General features: G+C 36.5%; 4 protein-coding genes across 4 annotated transcripts; 1 reads left to right on the top strand and 3 right to left on the bottom strand.

Annotated features, from left to right (window-relative positions):
• Positions 1-2702: 2702 nt before the first annotated feature.
• LOC145229601 (uncharacterized) lies at positions 2703-17279 on the bottom strand. Its single transcript, XM_080094946.1, has 34 exons — positions 17082-17279; positions 16794-16958; positions 16581-16733; positions 15805-16035; positions 15568-15674; positions 15327-15478; positions 15111-15265; positions 14660-14792; positions 13823-14082; positions 13161-13291; positions 12843-12957; positions 12561-12670; positions 12108-12322; positions 11659-11852; positions 11301-11415; positions 8247-8408; positions 7838-7961; positions 7500-7677; positions 7191-7379; positions 7003-7119; positions 6794-6934; positions 6611-6735; positions 6135-6326; positions 5829-5881; positions 5653-5769; positions 5546-5586; positions 5348-5459; positions 5107-5164; positions 4875-5032; positions 4379-4532; positions 4088-4184; positions 3795-3900; positions 3240-3297; positions 2703-2787 (listed from the first exon to the last, which is right to left on the bottom strand). The coding sequence occupies exons 1-34, from the start codon at positions 17259-17261 to the stop codon at positions 2706-2708; spliced, it is 4680 nt and encodes a 1559-aa protein (XP_079951072.1). The 5' UTR covers positions 17262-17279; the 3' UTR covers positions 2703-2705.
• LOC145229062 (uncharacterized) lies at positions 9292-10534 on the bottom strand. The gene has a single exon (XM_080094318.1). The coding sequence runs from the start codon at positions 10298-10300 to the stop codon at positions 9335-9337; it is 966 nt and encodes a 321-aa protein (XP_079950444.1). The 5' UTR covers positions 10301-10534; the 3' UTR covers positions 9292-9334.
• Positions 17280-17422: 143 nt separating the features above from the next.
• LOC145229887 (peptidyl-prolyl cis-trans isomerase NIMA-interacting 4-like) lies at positions 17423-18448 on the top strand. The gene is made up of 4 exons (XM_080095226.1): positions 17423-17665; positions 17798-17850; positions 17907-18026; positions 18092-18448. The coding sequence occupies exons 1-4, from the start codon at positions 17623-17625 to the stop codon at positions 18248-18250; spliced, it is 375 nt and encodes a 124-aa protein (XP_079951352.1). The 5' UTR covers positions 17423-17622; the 3' UTR covers positions 18251-18448.
• Positions 18449-18491: 43 nt separating this feature from the next.
• Positions 18492-21720, bottom strand: LOC145229886 (xyloside xylosyltransferase 1-like). Its single transcript, XM_080095224.1, has 9 exons — positions 21170-21720; positions 20871-21000; positions 20730-20800; positions 20386-20474; positions 20169-20325; positions 19944-20090; positions 19630-19760; positions 19093-19269; positions 18492-19027 (listed from the first exon to the last, which is right to left on the bottom strand). Exons 1-9 carry the CDS (start codon positions 21248-21250, stop codon positions 18811-18813), a joined length of 1200 nt encoding a protein of 399 aa, XP_079951350.1. The 5' UTR covers positions 21251-21720; the 3' UTR covers positions 18492-18810.
• Between the last annotated feature and the right edge of the window lie 2236 nt (positions 21721-23956).

Below are 23956 nucleotides of genomic sequence, written 5' to 3'. Positions count from 1 at the left end.
AGTTAGTGCACTGAGAGTTTTTTGGGCATGTATTAAGTGTGCCATTTTCGCATTCATTGATATCTAGAAATAATTCATTTGATAGATACGAGCGCACAACACAATAAGATATCGGTAAAAAACAATGTTTTACCTGTGCACAAAATTTGTGAGCCTGAAACGCCGCTAGCTTGAAATCCAGAATTGCACTGACATAAAAAGGTCCCAAAGACATTTTGACATGTAGCGTTTGCGGAACACACCGACTCAATTAGATTGCATTCGTTATAATCTAAAACACACATTGCACATTTTTTTTAGTTGCGTTACTAAATACCGTTTTGTCATTTCGGGGCATCCGTGGTAAAGTGCCTTTCAATTTTTACAGATAGCTCTTGACATTTTTCGTATTTATTTTGTTTCTATTTTTTGGAAACGTATTTTAGCTGATTCAAAAAACAAAAATCATTTATCGAAGTACAAAAGTAGACATATACTTAAGTGAACACTAATATATCACCACAGGAAGTAAAGCCTGAACTCTTTTACTTGCTTTTTGTTATTTAAACGGGCAAAAAAATACAAAATATGGTTTATATTGACGAATTATGTTTACCTTGAAACACCAGTAATATTTACCTTGCGTATAGTAAGTGCATTTCTCCTAAACTATTTGTTTCTATGTTTACATAACCTACATTTTCGCAAAATGAAGAAAAATTTAGGAAAATATCGAACAAGGTATAGCTATATAAAATTTTCACTTGGGATAATGCGCACAGTTGAAATGTTACACAAACATTGCACTGTGCCATACAAACCTATTACTGTGATGCTTGGAACCTGTGTTAGATTAGAAGTCCCATCAGAAATCTCCTCAACGCCTTGTACGAACTGATTACATGTTATGTCGTCTTCACAGTTCAACGTCACCAAAAGGGATGCACCTGATGAAATATATAATGAATAATCGACAAAATACTTTTTACAAATTTATTTGTCCCCGAGGTTTTGTTAAAGCGTACATGATCTAAATCCCTACTATCAGTTTTCAGTTGCACAGCATATAGCAACAAAAGATTTTAACGGTTGCTTCCCCATGTTTGACATTCCTAAAGAAACGAACAAACACGTAGTCATCAAAGCGTGACCAACAGTTTTTAACTTCATGTAAATGACAAGTAACTTATTCTAAGTAACGATGATCGGCTATAATATTTTGACCATTATTAACTTATGCAAGTTTTTCTTTAAATTAATGTTAACTTTGTTTTCGCTTGATACTGAAATTTACACTGTATTAGAAAACAATTAAATAACGTTTGGTATTTACCTAAAACTTGTGTGGCGACGGTACTGCATAGGATGGCGGTAACAATCCAACCGCAATTCATCAGGGCGAAGGTCTTCTTCTTCCGTTTTAAATCTTCAGCTTTTCACTGGTGGCATGATTTGTGCCAAAGTGTACACCGTAAGTCACCACGTACTCAGACAACACGATTAAATCCCTGTAGCAAATATATTTTTTACCATTTCCATCCTGTTCATCAGACAAGGTATGTCCACAATGTCCGTTTAAGAACAATTTTCACTCATTCACCCATGCAATTACGTCACATACGACTTCCCGTGTAAAACAGTGTGACGTAGGGTTTAACTCAACCTTGTTTCTCATCTCTTTACAAACATTTTTAACCAAAAACTTATAAAACAAGCTAATCATACGTTTCGTCGACTTTAACACTATGTCGTTCAGAAGAGATACTCCAAACTGTATCAAAATTTTTCAATCATTCATCAGGCAACACATTTATGTCTGTAATATTAATCACTACTTCTTACAAACACAATGATAAAATTATTGTCTACTTTCTGCTCTAAGTTTTGTTTCACAAATCAAACTGAATCCAGCTGTAACAGTCGTAAAGAGACAATCGACAACGAATACCGTCAAATGGTTTGAACGACTAACATCAAATCTCAACTGTGTCCCACGCATATGAGCTGGGGTTGGGCAATCGTTCACTTCACCTATGAACCACTGGGGCGTGACGGGACGACTGAGTGGGCCCCTGCGCTCGTCTACGTGTTGCAAGTTTGAGGTAAACATTGGTTGGACGATTTTAATTTTACAAACCTACTTTCCTATTATTTAATGGCGGACTTAAATCAGTACCCAACATTTTAAGGTTTACTGTGCCGAATTCAAATTTTAACAATGGCGAACTTGCAGCTGCCTGCGATGAGGCTTCAAAGAAGTGCCGAAGTTTTGCAAACCATGTCAAACCCTTCAGCTTGTGGTGTGCAATACCCAGAAATACAACAGAATCTGCGCTTGGACGTGTTTTGGAGTTTTACGCCCGGTTGAACGTCGAGCCTGTAATTGGATACCATCTTGAATCACGATCTGTTGTGTAGGAGGGTAATGTTAGGTTATGGATAGCACGTAGCTGGGGTTTTAGACGACTTCTAAATTTCCGGAAAAATTGATTGGCAAACAAACTTACACAAAATCTTTCATCATTAAAATATTCTGCTGGAAGTATTAACCGGATAGAATTGTTCAAACTATAAGTGTCTTTCAACGGCAGGTCATATCTGTCCAGTCATGATGCGAGAAATCACACAAAGGATAAATTCGTGCTTCACCGGCTCTGCATTGATCGGTTTGTAAACAACAAAAAAGCAAGTGAACATATTTTTTATTGATCTTTCTTCACCACATGTCAACAAACAAAATATGAAAGAAGTGTACATGGCTTTTTGCTTTTTTTGAAAGATCTCTTCGGTGCTTTGGGACTTGGAATCCTGCACACAAAAATAATTAGAACAACTAAAATATGAGGTATTTCAAAGTTCGTTGTACGTTGTCAAGGAAAAAAGTAAATACACCCAAACAGTGTTGCGCCCTTCAATTAGTAGGTAGAAGAAAGTCAGAACCGAATGGGTTTTGATGGGTGTGGCTTCTTTCGTGTTTCCTTTTGTCCAGTCATAGTCAGGGGAGCGAATCTAACGTGTCGCCACGACAAACTGAGGGATTGCATAAAACTTTTCGAACAATATAGGATATAATGCCTGATCAAAATAGTTAAACATAACTATAATTGCAATTGGGTGTTGTCTTTAGCAGGGCAATTAAATTCCCTGTCTGTTTCTTTGTCGTCTATTGCCAGAAAAAAATGTTGTTTTTAACCCAATAATATCTTAAGACTTAATTTTGAATCTTTTTGTGGGTAAATATTAAAAAGGGTTTACATTACCTATGTGGATGAGTTAGAGCATTATCCTCGCACCATTCGAGGCGTTGTTTTCCGAAACCTGCGACAAGATTACCAGGAAACATATCAAAGATCCCGAAGTGTAATGAACCAGAACTGTCACTTATCGCGAATAGCTCGTCTCGCACGAAAGGAGAAAAGTGCTGTTAAATCTTGATCTTTGGGGAAGCCAGGATTACTGACGCATTTTAGCATGGGACTACAACATTTATATTTGGCTACAGTTTAAATAGATGCAAGACTTGTAACACGTGACAAACATAATGATGTGGTTTAAAAAAATCCCATACCACTAAATCTGTTGCAGTGCGTCAAACCCGCTTTAGGAAAGTATTTTTGAAGAAATTTTATACAAACCTAAAATATACTCGTTTGGTTATAAAACCATTTAACGCTTCATATCTACATGTGTAGTTTTATTTTATCTACAAGTGCAGAAATCTCTGCACAAAAGCAAACACCATGTCTCATAAGTACATTTACACAAGGCCTGTAGGTCTTGTTGTTTAATGAACCGTGATTTTAATTATTTCTTACCCTTGGGTGTTTGGGTTAAATAGGTAGACAGAGCTTCGATTTCCCCGTCATTATTCTGATGACGTCTTCCTGGTATAGGGGCTGATGGTCGCGGTATACTTGATAGCTAAGAAAATATTTTTATGCGGCGTTTGGAAAAAAGCTTCAGAACTGTATGTTTTTCCAAATTTTTGTGATGTTTTGGCAGTGCAAGTTTCTTACATCTAATGATTTAAAATTTGGCAATATTTCATTTATTTACGTGTTTGCAGTTGCTGGATCGTCGAGATTTATACATTTGTTTCAGCTCTTACCAAAGGGCGAGTGGGAAAAATGTTTCGTTGAGATAGAAATCCAGCAGAAGGCGCAGGTAGTTTCTTTTCCGACTCATCTTGAGCGTCGCCAAGCGGCCTGAAACATTTGTAAGAGAAGCAAAGTAGCAATTTTTTAGACCAAAAAATTAAATTCCGTTGAAAGCGGAATTTGTTGAAAACAATAAACAAAAATGGTGAAAAAAATGGTAAGCTCACGTTGTGAAACGCTGGACCTAAAACTTAAAAAAAATGCTACATAGACTTTCAAAAAAGCGGCAAAAGTTTACAAACGTTGTGCTGCTTGCTGTTGAGTCAGGAATCGAGGCTTCGTCAGATGATGGAAAATTTAATCCCAGCAGAGATGCAACGACACCTAGTGCAAGAGATTCCACCAATTTTTCGACGCTTTCTGTTTTTGAGAGTTTAGCCACGTCCTCACTTGATTCTGCATGCATAAAGTTTTTTCTAAGATATTGTGTTAAAGTAAATATAAATATTAAAGGTAGTGGAATGAACGTTTTGTATTCATTCTCGGTAGGGTTAACATCGCTGTATGCTGTATGTTCACAATGAATATCCCTTTAAGCTTCCAGCAAACCGCTCGGTCATCTTAGCGGCAACATGTACTTGCAGTAGAAATGTACCAAAAACGATAGTATTCGTCGTATAACGAGTATTTGTCAACGTGTTTCATTGTTTTATTATAAACCTACGTTTTGGTCAAGTTAAATAAATAAATAAATAAATAAATAAAAACGTAAAAAAGAAACATTCTTCATTAACCTACCGGCACTTTTCTCTTCTGGTTTTAATGCAACAACCGACTGGACAATTCGACCAGCAAGCTCATCAAGAGCGTCTTGCACTTCTGCACTTGCCTTTTCAGTGAGGACAGACAATCCACCATGACCGAAAACACGTTGTTTGGCTCCCGACTTTTTGTTTCTGGTTATGTAAGAGCCAAAATAATTTTACAATTTTTATCTAAAAAAGGCATCGAAACATTTTTTTTCACTCACAGGTTGAATTGAGTTCCGTAGACCTTAATGGCGCGACTGTCTCTTGCATTTGCCCCATCTGAAAGAAGCAACAATTAAACATTAAATTGTTGAAGTATTTTTGTAAAAAAATTGACCTGGGTGTTGTAAAGATTTCCTTTTTTAACGTTTTATAAACATCATGTTAGTTGGTAAGTCATTACTAGATTGCATGCCCAGTATTAAGCTAGATCTTAAACCCAGATAACAAAGCAATTTCTACCTTTGTCTGGAGAACGCCAGGTAAAGTTGGACTCGTAACGGTTTCTTCTGTGAGTTTGAGATTTCGATTTAACGATAAAGTTTCCCATTTTTTCGAAATTATTTCCATCCGTCTATATCATCAAAAATGTTATAAACCTAACATTCTACCGTAATTACCGCTTCCTATCTTAGTTTTGTTTTCAGTGACTGTTTTTACCGAGTTATCCGCTTTGACTGAGGGCGACTTCTCTTCTTTGCCTACGGGTAAAGTCGTTGTTAAATAAATATTGATTTAATTTAAACAAAAAGAGCAATGTAATTTACCTGACACATTACGTGAAGCAATTGAATGCTCCAGAATGTTATTTGCTAATGCGCTGATCGCTGAGCTTACTGCAGACTTTCCGCTAGATGTCAGTGAAGACAAAACATGTGGAATTTCTGATGAGCGGAAAAAACACACTATTTTGGAAAAAAATACTCAAGGAAATTTTTCTTACTTTCCTCAGACGAGTTTTTGTCCTTGTCCTGTTGAGATTGGCCAGAAGTTGAGCTGTAGATGATTTGTAATTTAACAACAAATAGTTCACATAAGCGACAGTAAACAAGTAAATTTGAAAAGTTACTTTCTAAAGTAGAGAACAGCAATTAAACTGACATTTTTAACAAGAAAATGAGATGGATAGGCCTAAAATAGTTTGTAACGCAGTTGAGTTGGGTTACCACCGATTTGAAAACCATTACCATTATGTATTTTTAACCATTACCAATAAGTTATTCCTAACTATGTACAAAGCTTTTTTTACCTGACTTGTGCATCAATCAAACTACGGACAATTTTGACGATATCAGTTTTAAGAATTTCTTTGTTTACTTTTTCCAAACTTGATTGGCTTTTTTGCTCAATAAATTCCATAACCCTCGATGAAAGTGTATCGACGATAATTTTACTCACACCCGAACTGAGAGCACTTTCCAAATCACTGGTGGTGGTCGTCCTTTAAAATATTATAAGTTATAAAATTTTGCGTTATGTACCAAACATATTTCGTTTTTTTACAAAGATTGACGCTTCGTGCAACTTTGCTTTTAATATTGACAAAAGATTCTACCACAGTGTATTATAGTTACGATTTTTCAATGATCCACGCCATTAAGATAAATGCCAACGGTAAAAAACAGATTTGAATGTGATACTTTGAAAGATTTACTCTAAAACTTTATTTTTTTGCAAAATAAGATTAGGCAATTGGTGGAAACTAGAGCAAACAATTATGCTTACCCCTTTTCACCAAACGCGCACTTTGAAACATAGGCAGCTAGAGAACTTATTGCAGAATCTGCTGAGTTCGATGCTTTTCCCAACGCCTCATCTAAAGCCATATTAGCCACATTTTCTGACAAATCCTTCAAAAAGACAGATTTGAATGAAATGGCTCAAACTGACTGCAGCTATGGGTTTAACCTTAATGGCAGAGTTTAATGTGGACTGGGAAGAACTGCCAAGAGCGGTTGCGGAACGAAGTGCGTCTTGTAACAAAGTTGAGGCCAGAATTTCGGTACCACTCTGCAAAGCTGATTCTGTTGAGCTTCCAATATCGGTACTCTAACAAGTAAGGAAGTTTTAAAATAATTCAACGACATTTTTATCCACCCAAACTTATTTCTAAATACCGTAGCAGCAAGAGATTTTGTTGTGAATTGAGAAGAACCGGACGGGGTTATAATTGATTCCCGCTGCATGCTTGAAGAAAGGGTTCCCGACTTCGTTGAACTTTCAATATTTGCACTCTATCAGGAAAAATATATAAAAACCACAAAAATGTTAATAAAAAATTGACATTGTATTAAATATGTTCAACCTTTTCAATAGCCCCGGAAATGAGCTCTTCCGCCAATTTGCTTGCACCAGAACTTACTGCAGACTCATCCGATATATGTTCAGCCTTGATTAACATCTCATTTGCTAGATCGTCTGCTAATAAATCTAAACCGGAACTAATCGCTGATTGTGTTCCACTCGAAAAAGTGGCTGTTTTGTTCAATGTCTCCTGTTGATTACCAATATTCACAAGAGCAAATATAACCTATACTCTTAGACTCAAATTACAATTGTTAGTACCTATTAAATGCTCGCGTAAAGAAATTTCGGGAAATGATCGATAATTTACCTTAACTAACGAATCAGCAAGTTTTTTCACTGCATTCCCAACAGAAACTGATGATGGTTCTGATGAAAGTGAACTTTCCTTCGTTACTCCTCGAACCGCTTCTTCGGTAAGTGCGATCGCAAGTTCGTTAATTCCGGATGAAAAGGCTGAAGAAGTACACCGGGAAGGTACCACAGTTCTATTGAGAACAAATAAAAACAAGACAATGTCCTAAAGTGTGTTGCAATTTCAAATACCAAGAACATTATTGTTTAATACCCACTAATATACCAATTTAGGTTGTTGTAACTTTTGTTGTTTAGGAGTTGCAAGTACTAAAATTTCTTATAAGTTTTTACTTGGCAATGGCAGTTCCGATGCGTTCAATTTCATCCACATGAAGACTCTTAAACACATTATTCGGGGCTTCGTGCAAGGCTTTTAAGTTAAAAACCTCTCCAATGACATTTTCTGCTACTGATTCTGGAGTGAAAAAAAGTAACACGTAAGTCTAAATCTGAAAAAAATCGAATGTTTATTCGTATTAACATTTTTTTCGGATTTTCTGAAAGTCATGCTGAGCAAAGATATCGACTCAATTTTGCTCTTCTTGTTGTAGGTATTAAAGGTACTCCGTCCTAAGGTACAAGGACACGAATTTGTTCGAAATAAATACTAAAGCGTATGTCTCATATAGATTGTCTCAGATTTGAATATCAGCACAGTGCATTTTAGTTCGGCGTTTATATATTTGGTATTTGGGTTCACCTTTACTTTTGGGTTTTTGTTCGTGAATATCCAAATCTTGTGGCATCAATTTCTTGAGCTTCGTCATTGCTGTAATAATTTGTACAGTAATTTCACCGACTTTTGCTTCTCTTGTCACACTACTCATGGAAGATAGGCTGGTAGAAGGTGATGCAGCAGATCCTAAACACAGGATCTACATTTAAATTCACAATTAGGCAGATTATGTGGAAATATTCCAATTACAATTTAGTTAAATATTGTGGATCTCATTTGTTGATCGTGTCTAAATCCAAAGATACGCGCTTATATTTGAAAACAACGTTTTTTCTGGTGCACACCTTTTAGCAGACTACTGGTTTTGCTGGCTTGAACAACATTTGTCACCTTTTTTGTATTTATTGTATCGTAAAAAATAGCAGAAAGTTTTCCAATAGTAAACTGCAGCCGCAAAGTAAAGAACCGTGATCAATACGTGTTGAAAACAACGGAAAAACGGATTGGCGAAAAGAAATAATTCACTTATACCATCATATTACGGAGAAAAAAAACATTTTCACAAACATCACGTTCGCTCGTTCAGGGCGCAATTTTCATTCTACACAATCGTTGGTTTGTATACCTACAAACCACCGTTTACAGAATATCACAGTGGTTTATAAATTTTAAAACATTAAAAAAACTTTTAATTTTAAATAAATTTTAAATTCTATGATGCGTATATATCTTCATCAACGTGCGACTGTGAATTTTACTTAAAAAAACACGCACGCACCAGGTAACGCCTCTCAATCACGAAGAAAACACGCATATTGAACACAACATTATGTTAACAGTAAACTGACAAAGAACTCACCTAACCAGTGACACGATAGTAGTGCAAAACACCCCGTATACAATTGCATGCAAATTGTTTGGTCAAAACATCACATAACGATAAAGCGACTCACAATAAAAGTTAAAAGTTGCATGGCGTCATAGTACAATAATATAACACTTAACTATAAATCATAATCAATAAAATAAACCAACATTGAAATTATGATTGAAATATAAATAATGCAGAGTAAACATTTGGCTTTGTTTGTTAGCTGTCCATAAGTTGAATACTAAAGAGATTCGAGAGCCACATCCCTTGTAGGTGGAGGTTCCTCCTCGGCGCGAGTATTTAAACAGGGAAATAACCGTTGTCGCCAATTGGATGTCGTGAAAACCATCGACACAGTATTCAATATTAAGTCAACATGCACAATGAGTGACCAATAAGAATCTCGTGCAAATAAGATACTGCAAGCAGCCACTGTTCCACATATCACTGCTGATGCGACACAAACGCCAGTACAAATAATAAGGCGTTTGATTAAAAGCACTAGTTCGTTGGGTTGGTCCGTCTTCCTCCGTTGCCAAAAGATTAAGTTCGTCCCGGAGCTTTTCGTCAGTGGGTATACGATTAACACCAACAGCAAAAGTTGAAATGCAATGTAACTTAACGCTAAAACCGCCAAACAAATAGCTGGAACTACTGATTGGCCTTCTTTCGGTGAAAGCAAACAGCCATCGTTAGTGCTATGAAGGTCATAACTGAGCGTTATAGTTAACACGGTTGCTAACAGAGCAGCGTATACGCCCGTAATTGTTAATTTGCTTACAACTCTTATAGCCTTGCTGTTGCAACTTCGCAGCAACGGATCTGTGTAAAACGTACGCTGACGCCACCATAGTAAAGTGTACGTGCAAAGTGAGCCAACCAAATAAAACGCTGCAACTAGAATAGTGTATATGGAACACCAGATGTCTGCTGATTTTCCAAGTTGCAGTTCGAGCTGTTCTGATAAACAAGACATCAGAGCAGAAAACGAGGCTATCAGGTACAACTTATTGAGACTCCAGTTCTTTATACGCTTTTTCTTCCACTCATAGACAAGCAGTGCGAACAAGACATATCCTGCGACAGCTGTAAGAAAAGCCGTGAAAACATTTCCAAAAACTTCCGTTTGTAGACCAACAGGTAAAAGGGACGTTGTTTTTTCATACAAAGTGACAGTCACGCTGGAACTGGTTGTCTGATTTATCATATTTTACGTTTTAACCCTGTAACGCACACAAACGCGTCTAAAATATCAAATTCGCAAGTTTTTTATAACACATTTGGCAATTTTAACCCTTTTCCGGTAACAGTGTTTTGTCTTTTTGCGTCAACTGCTACAGACTACACAACAGACATATTGGAGTGACGCAATAGCATTATAGGATAAGAATAAATTAGTGTTTAGTCACAAACGTGTTGGCCTGCTATATTTATATGACTATACCACCATGTTTCAATATAAATCTAACGAATTCTTGACGACTTTGGACAAGTAAACAAAAACATTTTGATTGATAAAAAAGTAGTAAAAGTTGCCGCATTTGATGCAAAATTTGGCATATCTAACTGTTCTTTGGCACAATAATATTTTTAAAAAGGTTATTTTGTTAACACACCTACGTTCTGAGAAAAAAATAACATTAATCCGAGTCAACATTTCCTAATACATTCAACCTGTGGTAACTACGCTACAAACTCGTGCCACACCGAATTTAGCCTAACCGCGACGTGGGCGACACTTGCTGTATCTGGATACGCGCCGACTTACCAGACCTAAAATAGCCGGCTTCCCGTTATAGTGTTGTCACGTGGAAAGCTAAACACCCACAATCTCCAGTATTTCCTTACACACCATATAAAACTTAATAACGCGGTCAGAGAGATATTCATGAGAATTGCTAGATTATGTTAATCCACCAATGACAATTCAACTCAAAGAAAAAAGCATTTTGCAGATTGATGAAATAAAAGCATTGCACTGTACTTATAATTTCCTGCTTAAATAAAATGTTGCGACCAACCCACTCCTAATAAGACTTTGAGGTTAGACTTCGTGATTTAAGAAGTTTATCGAGTCCAATTAAGTCAAATGTAAGTAAGTTTAATCACTATTTTACACAAACAAACAATAATAGTGCGTAAATATTTTTTGAAACAGTAAATCCCTTGAATTTGTGCAAAAACTAATAGTAATAATGTATATAGACCTTTCAGTACAGATTCGACTATGTTCAAAGCAAGTTTTGACAATTTCTCCTCAAGCTGTATCGCGTCTTCCTGAGACAAAAGCTCGCCTCGTTTTTTCTGCCTTTCGCTGACAACCTGATCACAATTCATTTTCTAAAATACCACGTTATTACGTTTAATTCTACATATATGTGTATGAATTCATGATGTATGTAATAAACTGTCTCCAGGCGAACAATCTTTTTGTACCGTGATCAGTTTGTATCCATTTACATTCATTTAAAAACTAAATTAAGATTAAAAAGTGTTGCAGAGCGTTTCCTCAGAGCAATCCCAAACAAACCAAAAAATTAATTGTTATTATTGTATGTTGCTCACCTCATCCACTAACTTTGACGACAGCTCGTTTATCAGCGGTTCAAGTTGATCATAAATGTTTGCATTATTTTCAATCGTAACTTCGGCGTTGGGCATAACTGTGCTTAGGGCAGATCGAACACCGTTAAGTGCAGACAAACTGACGTCAGATTTTGTTGTCCAACTTGACATGACGTCAGCTGAGTCTGATGTTTCTGCAACGATAAAAGTAAGTTTAAAAATTTATGGGAAATGCCGCAATGAAATCGGCTAATCCAATTTCGTGTTGAAAAGAAAAACAGTTTAAAATGACAAACCGCATATCTGCGTTAGAAAATTGCTGTTAAAAATAATTTCATGTTGAAAAAGTGCAATGATCATATCTTACAACCAAAATTATGACTAATCTAAAAACCTTTCGCAAACGTAAAATTGTAATTTAATAGGCGTAAAAGAAACCTCATACTTACCACTGCTGGACATCCTGTTCACTGTCCCGTTTACAAGAGCTTTGGCGAGCCAGCTGATTTTTCGATCCAACTCTTCTTCCGAGCTTTCCGTACAGCTCGATGTTGTGCATCCCATTTCAACAAACTCCGTGTCCACCTCAACAGCTTCTTCGATTGTAATGATTTCATGCACCACTGAATTCGCTAGATCTGTAACGCGCTCTTGCAAATCTATCCTAGAATATAACAAATGGTGAAAACGTGTTACTAACAGGAAATGTGTTATTTTGCACAAAACAATCGATTTACGGCGACATTTCGCGCCCTTAAGTATAATTCATGCCATACAGCTATTTGAAGGGGTGTCATTAACTAGCTACACAACGTTGTATTATTGCAACTTGTAATGAAAAAATATACATTAGTACATATGCTACAAAAAAATACAAAAATGCAGTAGTTTGTTTTACTTACTTAGAAACAAGCGGTGCGGTTGTCGATTCGAAAACCTGGTCAACGACTTTTCCTGCGAGGGATTTTATTGTTTCGGCAAGAAGTAGCTGGGAATCTGATTCTTCGGCAGTCTAAAAAAATAAATATATTATTGCTTTAAGTTATTATGACCAATTATGAAAGAAAGAAAGAAAGAACAGGAAATTTCTGTGCAAACTAGAATAAAAATAAGGCAATATCGCATAATTAAAAAAATAATGTGTTGGAAATTTGCCTGAGGTGACAAATTTTGGTGAGACTTACATTAAACTCATTCAAAGACTCGTAAAATTTTACTCTTCGCTTGGGCGTAGGAGGGCGCTGTTGTCGATGACTGGCCAAACCTCCCATCGGCAGGTCAGTGTTGGACATAATAAACCTACAAAAGTTGACATCATGGAAACTGGTTTTATAATTTAATGGATACGTTGTACGCTATTAATATGTTTCCAAAAATGAATCTTTAATAATTTTTAAATTTAAAAAAAATGTCTAATGATATATCTCTCTTTGGCTATCATGGTCAAATCATTTATTGTTATCATTTGTGAACTATAATTAAATGTTCGCAGAAATACGGACCTGATAGCTGATTCTTTGCGCCCAGCTTTAATTGAAGGCTTTCCAGGGTGTGAGGTGTCGATAAGTGGAGACAAATCGTCGTTTTCCTCATCCAGGATTCCGCTGCACAATTCATGCAAGGTTGACAGCACCTTGATTCGAAATGATTTAAATTAGAAAGTCAAAATAAGGATTCGAATTTTGGAAAACACATTTCACATTCGTTACACTGATATCCACAGAACCAATAAGTAAACAACGAGGTATTGGAACAAACATTTTCAGTATTTTTGTACGGTATTCGTTTGTAGTTTATTGCATTTTTAACAAGCTGTCACTAAAACCTAAATGCAAATTTGGGTTTCCCACGGACGCCGGCAGAAGAATATTTTGCAAAAGGAGACAAATTGTGACAGATACTTAAGATATCAAATAAGTGTGTACATGAAAGCATAAATAGTTTTCTATATCATTAAAACATGAAACACAGCACGCTTTTATTGCGTGTACCATATGACCTGTTTAAAATTAAGTAAAACGGAAGAGATTGTGGAAATAACACCAAACACGTAAAAAAGGAAGACATCGTTAAACAAGCTTGTTTAGATATTTACCGACTTTCTCTCGCGATACGTTTTGATTCATTAGTTTTTTTTGACAAAATATGTGAAAATCACACCTACCTTTGAATCCGTTACTTTAGAACCTGTTCGCTGTTCGTAAGTTCTTAACATTGGAAGCAAAACCTCCTGACTTATTCTCACAGCTTCCCCGACCAACTCATGTGACATTTTCTCCATTTCTCGCGACATTTCAATCACCTCCGATATAAGATTACGAGCACGTTGATCTGTGATAATTTCCTCGCAGATAGCTCTAGCTTGGTGGGATAGACTTTTAAGAACGGGATTAACCATTGCATCGCCAGAAGAATGCTCCTCGCCTTCTTTAAAGAGTAAAAAATAAAATAAGTTGGCAAGTCTTGCAGATCCTCAAAACGAAATTACATCTCGTTTCCGCTCTTTCGCACGTAACAACTTATTAATTCCCTTCCTAATTTCCACCAAAACTTTTAAAGTTTCGTCATATGCGTAACAGGTAAAGCTTGAGCAACATCTCTGTTGACGTTTATTACTGGTTAACTGACATGTGCAGCATACGAGGCAGGCAACGCTGTTTGTGATTTGACTTTCGACGGGCTCACCGCTAAGCCTTGGCAGTGGGCAAAGCGCGAGTCTCGGAAAAGCTCCTGTCGTAGGTTCGAATCCCACCACAGTTAGATTTTTTTTTTCTAGCCTACGCCTTGCCCTGACGGAATGCTTGGTGACCAGTTTGAGACGCTATTACGCCTTCAATAGGAAAGGCGTACTATAATTTCTATGTAGGTATACCGTGATCACTGGTCTGCATGAAATAAAGTTAGTAATTTATGTTCACTGTAATCCAAGGTACTAAGGGCGGGTCCAAGTTAGGCTATAAATTTACGTTCATCGTAACTGCTATACTCCGGTGCAACTTACCGGATTCTGCAGATTCTTCTTGCAGGTCTTGATCCCAAATCAAATCCAAAAGATCATCCGAAACAATTGCATTGTGGAATCCTAATGCGCTCAATTGAGCTCGATCTAATGGTTTACTCGGCTTTACCTTCTTCTTGAAAACTCTGAATATTAAACACAGCCCAAAAATAGGCAACATTTACAACATTGGCAGATAATAGAGCAAAGGAAATGCAATGTGCAATTGAATAATACTTTTTAGTGCATTGCAAACTGTTTAAAAGGACAAAATTCGTTTAATCAAAAATGTTCCATATAGTTTTATTTAAACATGTTCGCTACATGTACAGAAGAATAGTTACATATACACAGTTTTGGATATAAGGCCTCTATTTGGACGGTATATAATTATACATTCGCACAGTATATAAAATCATTTAAATAAAACATTGTTTTAAATTAAACAACATACTATCGACCTTTTTTCGGATTTGCTTTTATGTTTTTCTAGGTCCACAAACAGTCTTTTCACCCCGGTCCATCCCCTAGCTCGCAAACTTTCTTCAATTTTTCGATTTTTCTCCTCTCGCATTTGAGCTTGCTGCTTCATAATTGCTTGTAACTTACCTGCCAGTTATAAAATGTAAAGGTAATGCATAGAAATGTGTTGCAGAAATACTTCACATACGTCGTTGCTGATTTAATTTGCTTGAGAAATAACTTTTCCAAAATTCAACGTTTTTCTTTTTGTCTTCCTCTTTTTCTTCCAACAATTGCCTTAGCTCCGCCATTTTCATCAAATGAAATCGTTTTTTGCGCTCATACTTTTCTGTCAATTTCCTAGTGAAGTTTTAAATGCAATTTTACGTTAAAATTTTTAAATTTTCTTTGGATAATGAAAAAAATCGAATAAATGTACTCCATTACACCTTCGTCGTTCTGCAGCAATCGCCTTTTTTCTTTCTTCTAACTCTTTACTTCTATAAATTTCTTCCTGGTGTTTGTAATACAGTAGTTCTTCCTTTAACAAACGCTCCTTCAACAAAAAATATTTTTAATCGGACACAAAAACACCAAAATTGTTCTTCACCCCAACTTGACTATCTTTCGAAATTTCTTTTGCAAAACAAATTTACAAAACTGATGTTATCTAAATGTAAACTCGCCTCTTCCATCTGTATCATTTTAACTTTTTTAAGTTTTTCTCTCTTTTGTTCCCGAACTATTTCTTCTTTTATTCGCCTACGCATTTCCTGCTCCTTGATTCTGCATCTTTCTTCTCTTTCTTCATTAGAAATTCGAGTCATTTTCTTTCGTTGTTGAGCCAACGCTTTCTCCATCACATTTCTTGCTTTTCTTGCTCGATTGATTCTTTTTGTAATCGGATTGTTTGGGTCCTGGCGCAAAAAAGGGGATCTTAATCAAAAGACGCGCTGAATATAGTTAAGTGTTTTAAACTAACACATCATTTTGTTGTGTAATATAATCTTGAGCTTCGGAGTAGATATTACATTTCTCCTAGAACTGGTCATCTGGTGCTGTTTGTCTTTATCGTTACATGGGAACGTCCGACTACGTTGTCCAAACATCGCATTGACATATTATGCTGTCAACCAAACTCTATGCCGTGTCGTGGTCTTTTATAATTTGTTTATTTAATATATTTTTTGTTTTGTTTGTTTATTTGTGTGTTTGAATTGTTTAGCTGGTTTAATTATTAGTCCCTTTAACTGTTATCTTCAGTGTCAATTAATATCAAGGACTCATTTCTACACCAACTCCTCAACTAATAATACAATACTTATTCAAAGTATATAGCATTTAATGGCGCTTGAAACTATCCGATGTGGTTTGTTTGGTGTTTATTTTTCTTTATAGCCCCCCCCCCCCCTCCTGCCTTTAACAACAGCTTTAACAAAGTTTAAATATAAAGCTTAAAAACCTGTTGTTTCTTTTCTATTAGCATTGCAGTTTCTTCTGCCTTCAATTCCAACTCCTTTTCGTACTCCTCGCGCAAGATTTTGTTGTAATATTCGATGCTGAGATGTTTTAAGTATTGGCGATACAGGTTGTATTCTTTTAGCGAGCAAACAACCTAAGGTGAAAGTTTATCAGATATGTAGCGCCATATCATCAAAATACCCAGTCAACATACTTTGTTGTCGGATGTAATGTATTTTCGTTTTCTCAGTCGTTTAGTTACATCTGACTTGTGTGCAAAGTATTGACGCAAATGCGGATCATGCAAGCATCTGTATTCATTACTGATGTACACATCGCTTGGGTACGTTCGGTCAAAGTCACAAGATGGTTGGTGCAACTTCAAACACGTATACATTGATATTTTAGTCCAGGTTGTTAAATTATCTACGATTACACACTCATTGGAGAAGTTCGTGATCAACAAAAAAGTATTATATGCATATTCATATTTAGTACCTACCCTTACGCCCAAGCTTGCTGTTGAAAGAACTATGCAACTGCCTGGTATCAACGGCAACTTGGCACCAAGAGGAACATCTTCAACGTTTGGCCTTCCTGACAGAGCACTCTGTGCAGACAGACAGGTTCGTTTGAGTTTTGGAACCATCATTTTGTAGCTCATTTTGACCCGTTCGTCCATGTTGAACTAGATTTGCCGCAAAAACATGCAAATCCAGTCAACACTTCTCTCAAATTAGTATCCAAGCAAATTTAATTCAACATTTTTTACGCATGACTAACAATGCGGCACTGTGACGTCACATATTTCACGTTTAAGAGTTTGACAACCCAAGAAACCACTTTACTTCGGCAAATATCTCATTGTGTGCGATAATACAGAATAAAGATATTTTATCGACAACATAAGCCTTGTACTTTGTTAGCAACATTTGCAAGTTAATACAATTTTTTGAAAACAGAGTATCTATCTGTGTATTCTGCTGTACACAACAGTTGTTAAGGACAGCAATTTGCCGAACATAGCAAACAGGGTTGCAAAAATGCCGAAAGGCGGTGGGAAATCGAAGGGAGGAAACAAAAAAGGTCAGATTAAAACCAAACTTTTGTACCTACCCAAGTACTGTCATCCAACTGACACCTCAGCGTTGTACACATGCATTTGGTACCTGCAGTGGTGTCAAGTTTAACATACTGTTGATATTTTTCTGCTCACAGACACGGGTGATTCCTCCGGTGGAAAAGAAAAAAAAGGTGGAAATTCAGTCAAGGTAAAACATTTGTTTTTCAACATTTACAGAAAAACACACTTCCCAACTGTTTTTAGGTAAGACACATTTTGTGTGAAAAACATTCCAAATGTATGGAGGCTATGGAAAAATTGAAAGGAGGAATGCGGTTTAATGAGGTGGCTCAACAATATAGTGAAGACAAAGCTAGATCAGGGGTTAGTTTTAGTGAAAAATCTTGTTTGCAAAAATGTTACAAGCTTAGATTATGGACCATAAATAGGGTGATCTTGGATGGATGACCCGTGGTTCAATGGTGGGCCCATTTCAAGACGCAGCTTTTGCTTTGCCTATTAGTTCGCTTGCCTCACCAAACTACACAGACCCTCCAGTAAAGACGAAGTTCGGTTACCACATCATAATGGTTGAAGGCAAAAAGTGATGAAAAGCTTGAATTGCTTTACTTTTCGACTTTGGCTGCCATACACACTATGGGTGGATATTAGTCCCATTTGTAACAGATTGCTATTTGGTGATACAAAATCCAGCATTAATCATATTTTATCTGTTCGTTACATTGGCCAAATGGGATTGCAATGTTGGATTTACAGATTAAATAAAACTTTTGTGGTATGTTCTGCCTATGACTGTACATTGGAAAATCAACACATTTTGTTCATAAGCATGTTTCAAATCAAATTGTGTAATGTTTAGTCAAAAATACATTGTCAACGTTCTACAAAAAAGCACCATTAACAATGGTTTCAATATAATACTGTTGGTAATAAGGCAGTGGTAAAAAGCGATATGAAGTACAATAAGCAAAGTATAAAAGTCAATTGCCTAAAGCATCAATTCAAAAGTTTATTTAAGGGTATAATCACACCAGATTTTAATCCTTTTTGGTTGTTTCATTTACGCTCTACACACTGTCTGTGAGAAGAATACAAAATTGCACTCATATGATTGGCCAATGGTAGTACTATGGAAGATGGAATGGTATTAGACAGGAATTGGTGTGTCACAGTTGCCATGCCATATTTTAATAGCACCACTGCAATGAAAGTATTGATCAAAAATATCTTGATATCCTTTGTTTTTCCACCACTGGCAAAGTTGGCGATTCCAGACACATTCCAGTGTAAAAAAAAGTTCAGGACTTTCAAAACTGAGAAGACTGTAAAAGTCTTGGTCACCCAAATGACCTTTAAATGAATACCTACATTGTAAAAATAATGTTAAATGATGCAATTGCTTGTTTCTGGCAAACATTCTGTAACCTACTTTTGTACAACTTCCTGCAGCTTGTTTATATCCAGGTAGGAATTGTACAAATAAGATGATCTGATTCTATCAAGATGAAGCAAAATTACACCAGAATTAAATCCAGGGTTTCCTGAAGCAGCAGGGTTGCCAACTGTTGTTTCTGAGTTTTCTTGTCTGTATTTCCACAACAAATGTCTGGAAAAATATTTTTTGTTATAGTTTGACCGTATTCAGGGGACTACTGGGAAAAGGGGTTGAAGATACAAACCCAATCTATAGTCTTCAAAACAACTATGATCAATCTGTCTTTATAATGCATGTCAGCATATAAAATAGTTTAGTCTCATTTGGTTATTAAGACAGTCACCAGTGGTATGCAATCAAGTAAATTTCTGTATCGCAACATGTACTGTACTAGAACCACAAATTTGTCACAAAGTGTACAAACAAGCAGCAGAAATAAAAAAATCAGCTGTGTCTACTGCATATATATTACTTATAATCCATATGTATGTTTTTAGATATAGTACATGAAACAAGTATATAGCTTTGTACCTGTATACAGGTTGATTTTCATGGGCAAGTCCTATCACATTATCTTGCTTAAAATATGAAAATTCTTTCCAAAGATCCTTTATATTTACTGTAAATTTTAGGTCAAGATCCAGTTGAACAAGTCGATGCACCTGCAGATAGACAGAGATGACAATAATTAGAAAACAAGTACAGACCAATCTGGTTATTTGCATATCACTTCATCATGTAATCTATTTACATTCATGGCGATATTGGTTCCCCAAGCCGATCAATTGTCAAAAAACAACTCTCAACTGCTTGGCAAAGTCGATCAAATTATGAACAGTTCTTACTGTATCTGGCAATATTTTGTGAAGAACCAGGGAAATAAAAAATATAGTATCTTCATAATATGGATGCTTTTGACCCAGCATGGTTTGAATTGCTTGAACCTGGGGGAAAACCTCCTTGGCAACTGATGCTGAGTTATGAAAATGAACCTATATATAAACAAAATTACACAAAAATTTAAATTGTAACAGTTGGTTACTTATTGCAAAATCATGCATGTAACTAGCCTTAAAAGAAAACTTAGGATGGGCAACATGATTTTTAAGGTATTCTTCAGCAAACTCTCTTCCTTCCTGATCGCAAACAAAATGTATGTGGAAAGTTTCATCATCCTCAAATGCTGCATGTTCAAAAAGGGATCCAAACACAATGGTAAATTTATCTCTGCAAATAAAACAAAAAATCAATTTATAAATAAACAGTTGGAAATCATGGTAAACATACTTTAACTTAGGATTGCTTTGTACTTTAGTAAAGATAAACAAGGCGTGAAAATCTTTGTGAAATTCTTGGGAATGTTTGTCTGATTGCATCTGCAACAAACATGTGAAATTTATTAGAGATTTTTTTTTAAAATGACAACTTGTTCATTTACCCAGGGCGTGAAGTATTTAAACTGTTTAAAAACAAGATTGACATACGCTGAATTAAAAAAATAAACAAATTCATTTCCTTTCTGAAGCTTTATTTAAATTTAACCATTACATGGCTACAGTGCATGGACCAGCTACAAAGAAAAAGGGCGAGTGTGTCATTTTCTAGCAAGTTTATCGATAATTATGTTACACCTTGGCTGCTTGATATTGTTTTTGTTGCATAGTTTCTTCGCCTTGTCTATTTTTGTCACTCTTAAGATTTGCTGTAAAACACATTTTTCAAAATATGTTAGATGTTATGTTACAGAATAGTTTTTTTGTTTGCATACTAACCATTTTGCTTTATGGAATCCTGTTTCTCGGCCTCATACATTGCTTTACTTTTTGTAAAGAAATCTTCTTTAGTGGTAGCAAATGAATAAAACAAATAAACAAACGAAATTGCACATAGTATCAGAAGAACCTAAAACCAGAGAAGTTTTTATCTTTACCAAAACAAAGTGTTGCTCACACAAATATAATATATATTATAACACAAAACATATCATATAACACATGTTCTGTTAAAAACAAAAGCATTTTTGTTTGCAGCCGGACTCTTTATAAAATGATATATTTTCTGGTACATTTACCTGCAAAACCTTGCTTGACAATAAACTTGAGACAGAAGAGCCAGTTTTTTGATTCTGTCGATGTGCACTTGTCTTTCCCATTGCAAGGCAATATTCAAACCTACCTACAATGGACCACAGACTATAGTGTAATAAAAAGCATTAAAGCTATAGAGGGTGTTCAGGCCATATACCACCAGTTCAACCAAATGAATATCATGGAGTGGACCAGACCAATGTTAATTAAGGACAAACAAAGCCACAACAAGCAAATTTACTTGAAATATATTCCTTCAATAAGTCAATTCAAATTTTAATTGCATACTCATCACAGTTCCTTTGTTGAGCGTTTACGAACACAAAATTTCATAAGTGAAATCAAACAATTGACAGGAATGACAGCTAACAATCCCTGGTGCATGGCCAATAAGCTTTTTTTTTTTTCATGGCCAATAAGCTTAAGCTTTTTATACTAAACATTCAAAAAACTACATCATGGACCAAAGTATTTGCAGTAAAAGTCGCCAGTTAAGAACCACTGATTTATAGGTACTACATACAACACACGGCAATTAAATATCCACGTTTGTTGCCAGCAAATAAAAATAGAACAAACACGACAAGGACGAAAAACCGGGTGACACTAAAACGCTGAATGGGCGGGACGGGCGGAATGGAGGGCGGGACGTCGCGGGAGATGGCGGGGCGTCGTGAAAACCGCTAAATATCGGGTTAAATTGCTGACGGTTAGAGCTATTAAGGTTGGGATAAGGTTTTATAATAGAAAATCATCAAAAAAAAAATCCGCCGAACACTACATTCCGCGCCCGAAACGTCCCGCCATCTCCCGCGACGTCCCGCCATAGCATTTTTGCCTAATGTCAGGAAATAGTTGAATAAGTTTTAGGCAGGGACATTTTTTGATTCATATACTATTATAAAACCTCAACCTAACCCTAATAGCACTAACCGTCAGCAATTTACCCGATATTGAGCGGTTTCCGCGACGTCCCGCCCATCCCGCCCATTCAGCGTTTTAGTGTCACCCAAAAAACCCTTTCTATTTTCAAAACAACAAACGCACGTACCACGTATATCCGACATGCATGTTTTTAATGTAACTCGGTGTCCAGCTAAGCAAATGTGGTAGAATGTACCCATGGGCGTCCGCAGCGGGGGGCAAGAGGGGGCGCGTGCCCCCCCCCCCCCCCCCCCCTGGAAAAAAGAAAAACGCACACGGTCACAAAATCCGCATTTTAGAACAAAACACAATAAACATTCGCACAGTGTTATACAAAAACTATTCCTGGAACGTAAACTGAAGACTTCCTAAGTCTCCACCCCGTTAAACGCACCCTATACAAGCTGTAACTGTAACAGAATATGATGAGGTTTTACAACAGATTAAATGAATCGAACATTATGACTTAACAATAGCTCAGTAACAAGCATATTATTACGTCATTGATTGATGTGTCAAAAAGAAATTATGTGATACCTTCACTGTGTCTATTGTTACATCTGATAAGGTTCGTGTATGTAAATCCTACTTCCGTTAAAAATCGTTTGCCTACCTTCCACATATTACAGTAATAGTTGATATTGTGTTTATTGCACTACTTTGCTACATTGGGATTAGCAAGAATGAGTATTTTTTTTCTGAAATACCGTTTATCGAACGGCGATGTGACCATAGTTTGCCCTCCCCTGTATTTTTTCCTGCGGACGCCCATGAATGTACCAACGGCCTACGCAAAGGTTTTGTATGTCGCGCTCTCGTCATTCTCTTTACTTCACAGTTCTCATTCTCATACATCCCGTCCGTGAACTTTCACCCCGCACAGTTCCGCCTTCCGCAAAAGTTGTCTGCCAATCCACGCAATCTACAGCGTTTCTCAACCACTTTAGGATGATTTTCCCCGGGACTTCAAAATTTTTGTTTTGAATGACATTATAATTCAATCATAGATGCCCCTTGATAAACGTGGTTCGAACCCACGACAGGGGCCTTTCCATATGGGAATGTTTGGGAGACCCGCTTGATTTGGTACGAAAATATGGTTTAATTGTTAAGCCGTCATCATGCTACGACTACTATTGTTGCAGGTTGTATGGTTCATTAACAGCCGGACTGATTTGACGACTGTTATTAAACGCACACGATGAAGTCGGTCAAACCTTTTCGGGTGGGTAGGCTACGTACTGTTAAAGTTAAACTGTCAAAACTCGGGGGAGAAATCGGGGCGATGAAAGCCAGGAGTCTAAAAGCTTGTTATCTAACTGTATAGGGCCTTCACGCGCATGAAGTTGCACTGGCAATTTGATCTCAAGAGAGTTTTAAGAAATACGCACCATATTTAATTTACACTAAAGTGGCCTAAAACTAGAGATGTAGGCCTAGGCTACCGAATATTCGGTTTGCCAAATTTATTTGGCCAAAACGGCCTATTTTGCAAAGATTTGGTTTTGGTCGAATATTGTTGCGATTCTGTGGAAACCGAATCTTTTACGAACACCAATTTGCGGTAAACGTGTCTTTCGATTCTCCCCTCGTGTGACGTTCCGCGCTAATAACCGGGCTGACTACGTTTATGGGACGTTACACTACCCATGTATAAATATTGTCTAGCCCTATAGGCACTAATATAGGCTAGGGCTAGGCTATACCTAGGCAGGTTTTTTTTAAGGTTTGGTTTGGGTGACCGCTAAGTAGTTTTAAGAGACAGCAAGTGTTTCATTTAAATACCAAAAAATAGCCATATTCATGGGCGTCCGCAGGAAAAAATACAGGGGAGGGCAAAACTATCT

This window comes from Phallusia mammillata, chromosome 5 (genome assembly GCF_965637545.1).
Source record: "Phallusia mammillata chromosome 5, kaPhaMamm4.hap1.1, whole genome shotgun sequence".
NCBI classification, from domain to species: domain Eukaryota; kingdom Metazoa; phylum Chordata; class Ascidiacea; order Phlebobranchia; family Ascidiidae; genus Phallusia; species Phallusia mammillata.
Note: the sequence above shows the minus strand (reverse complement) of the source record. Positions and strands in the feature narration are given on the sequence as shown.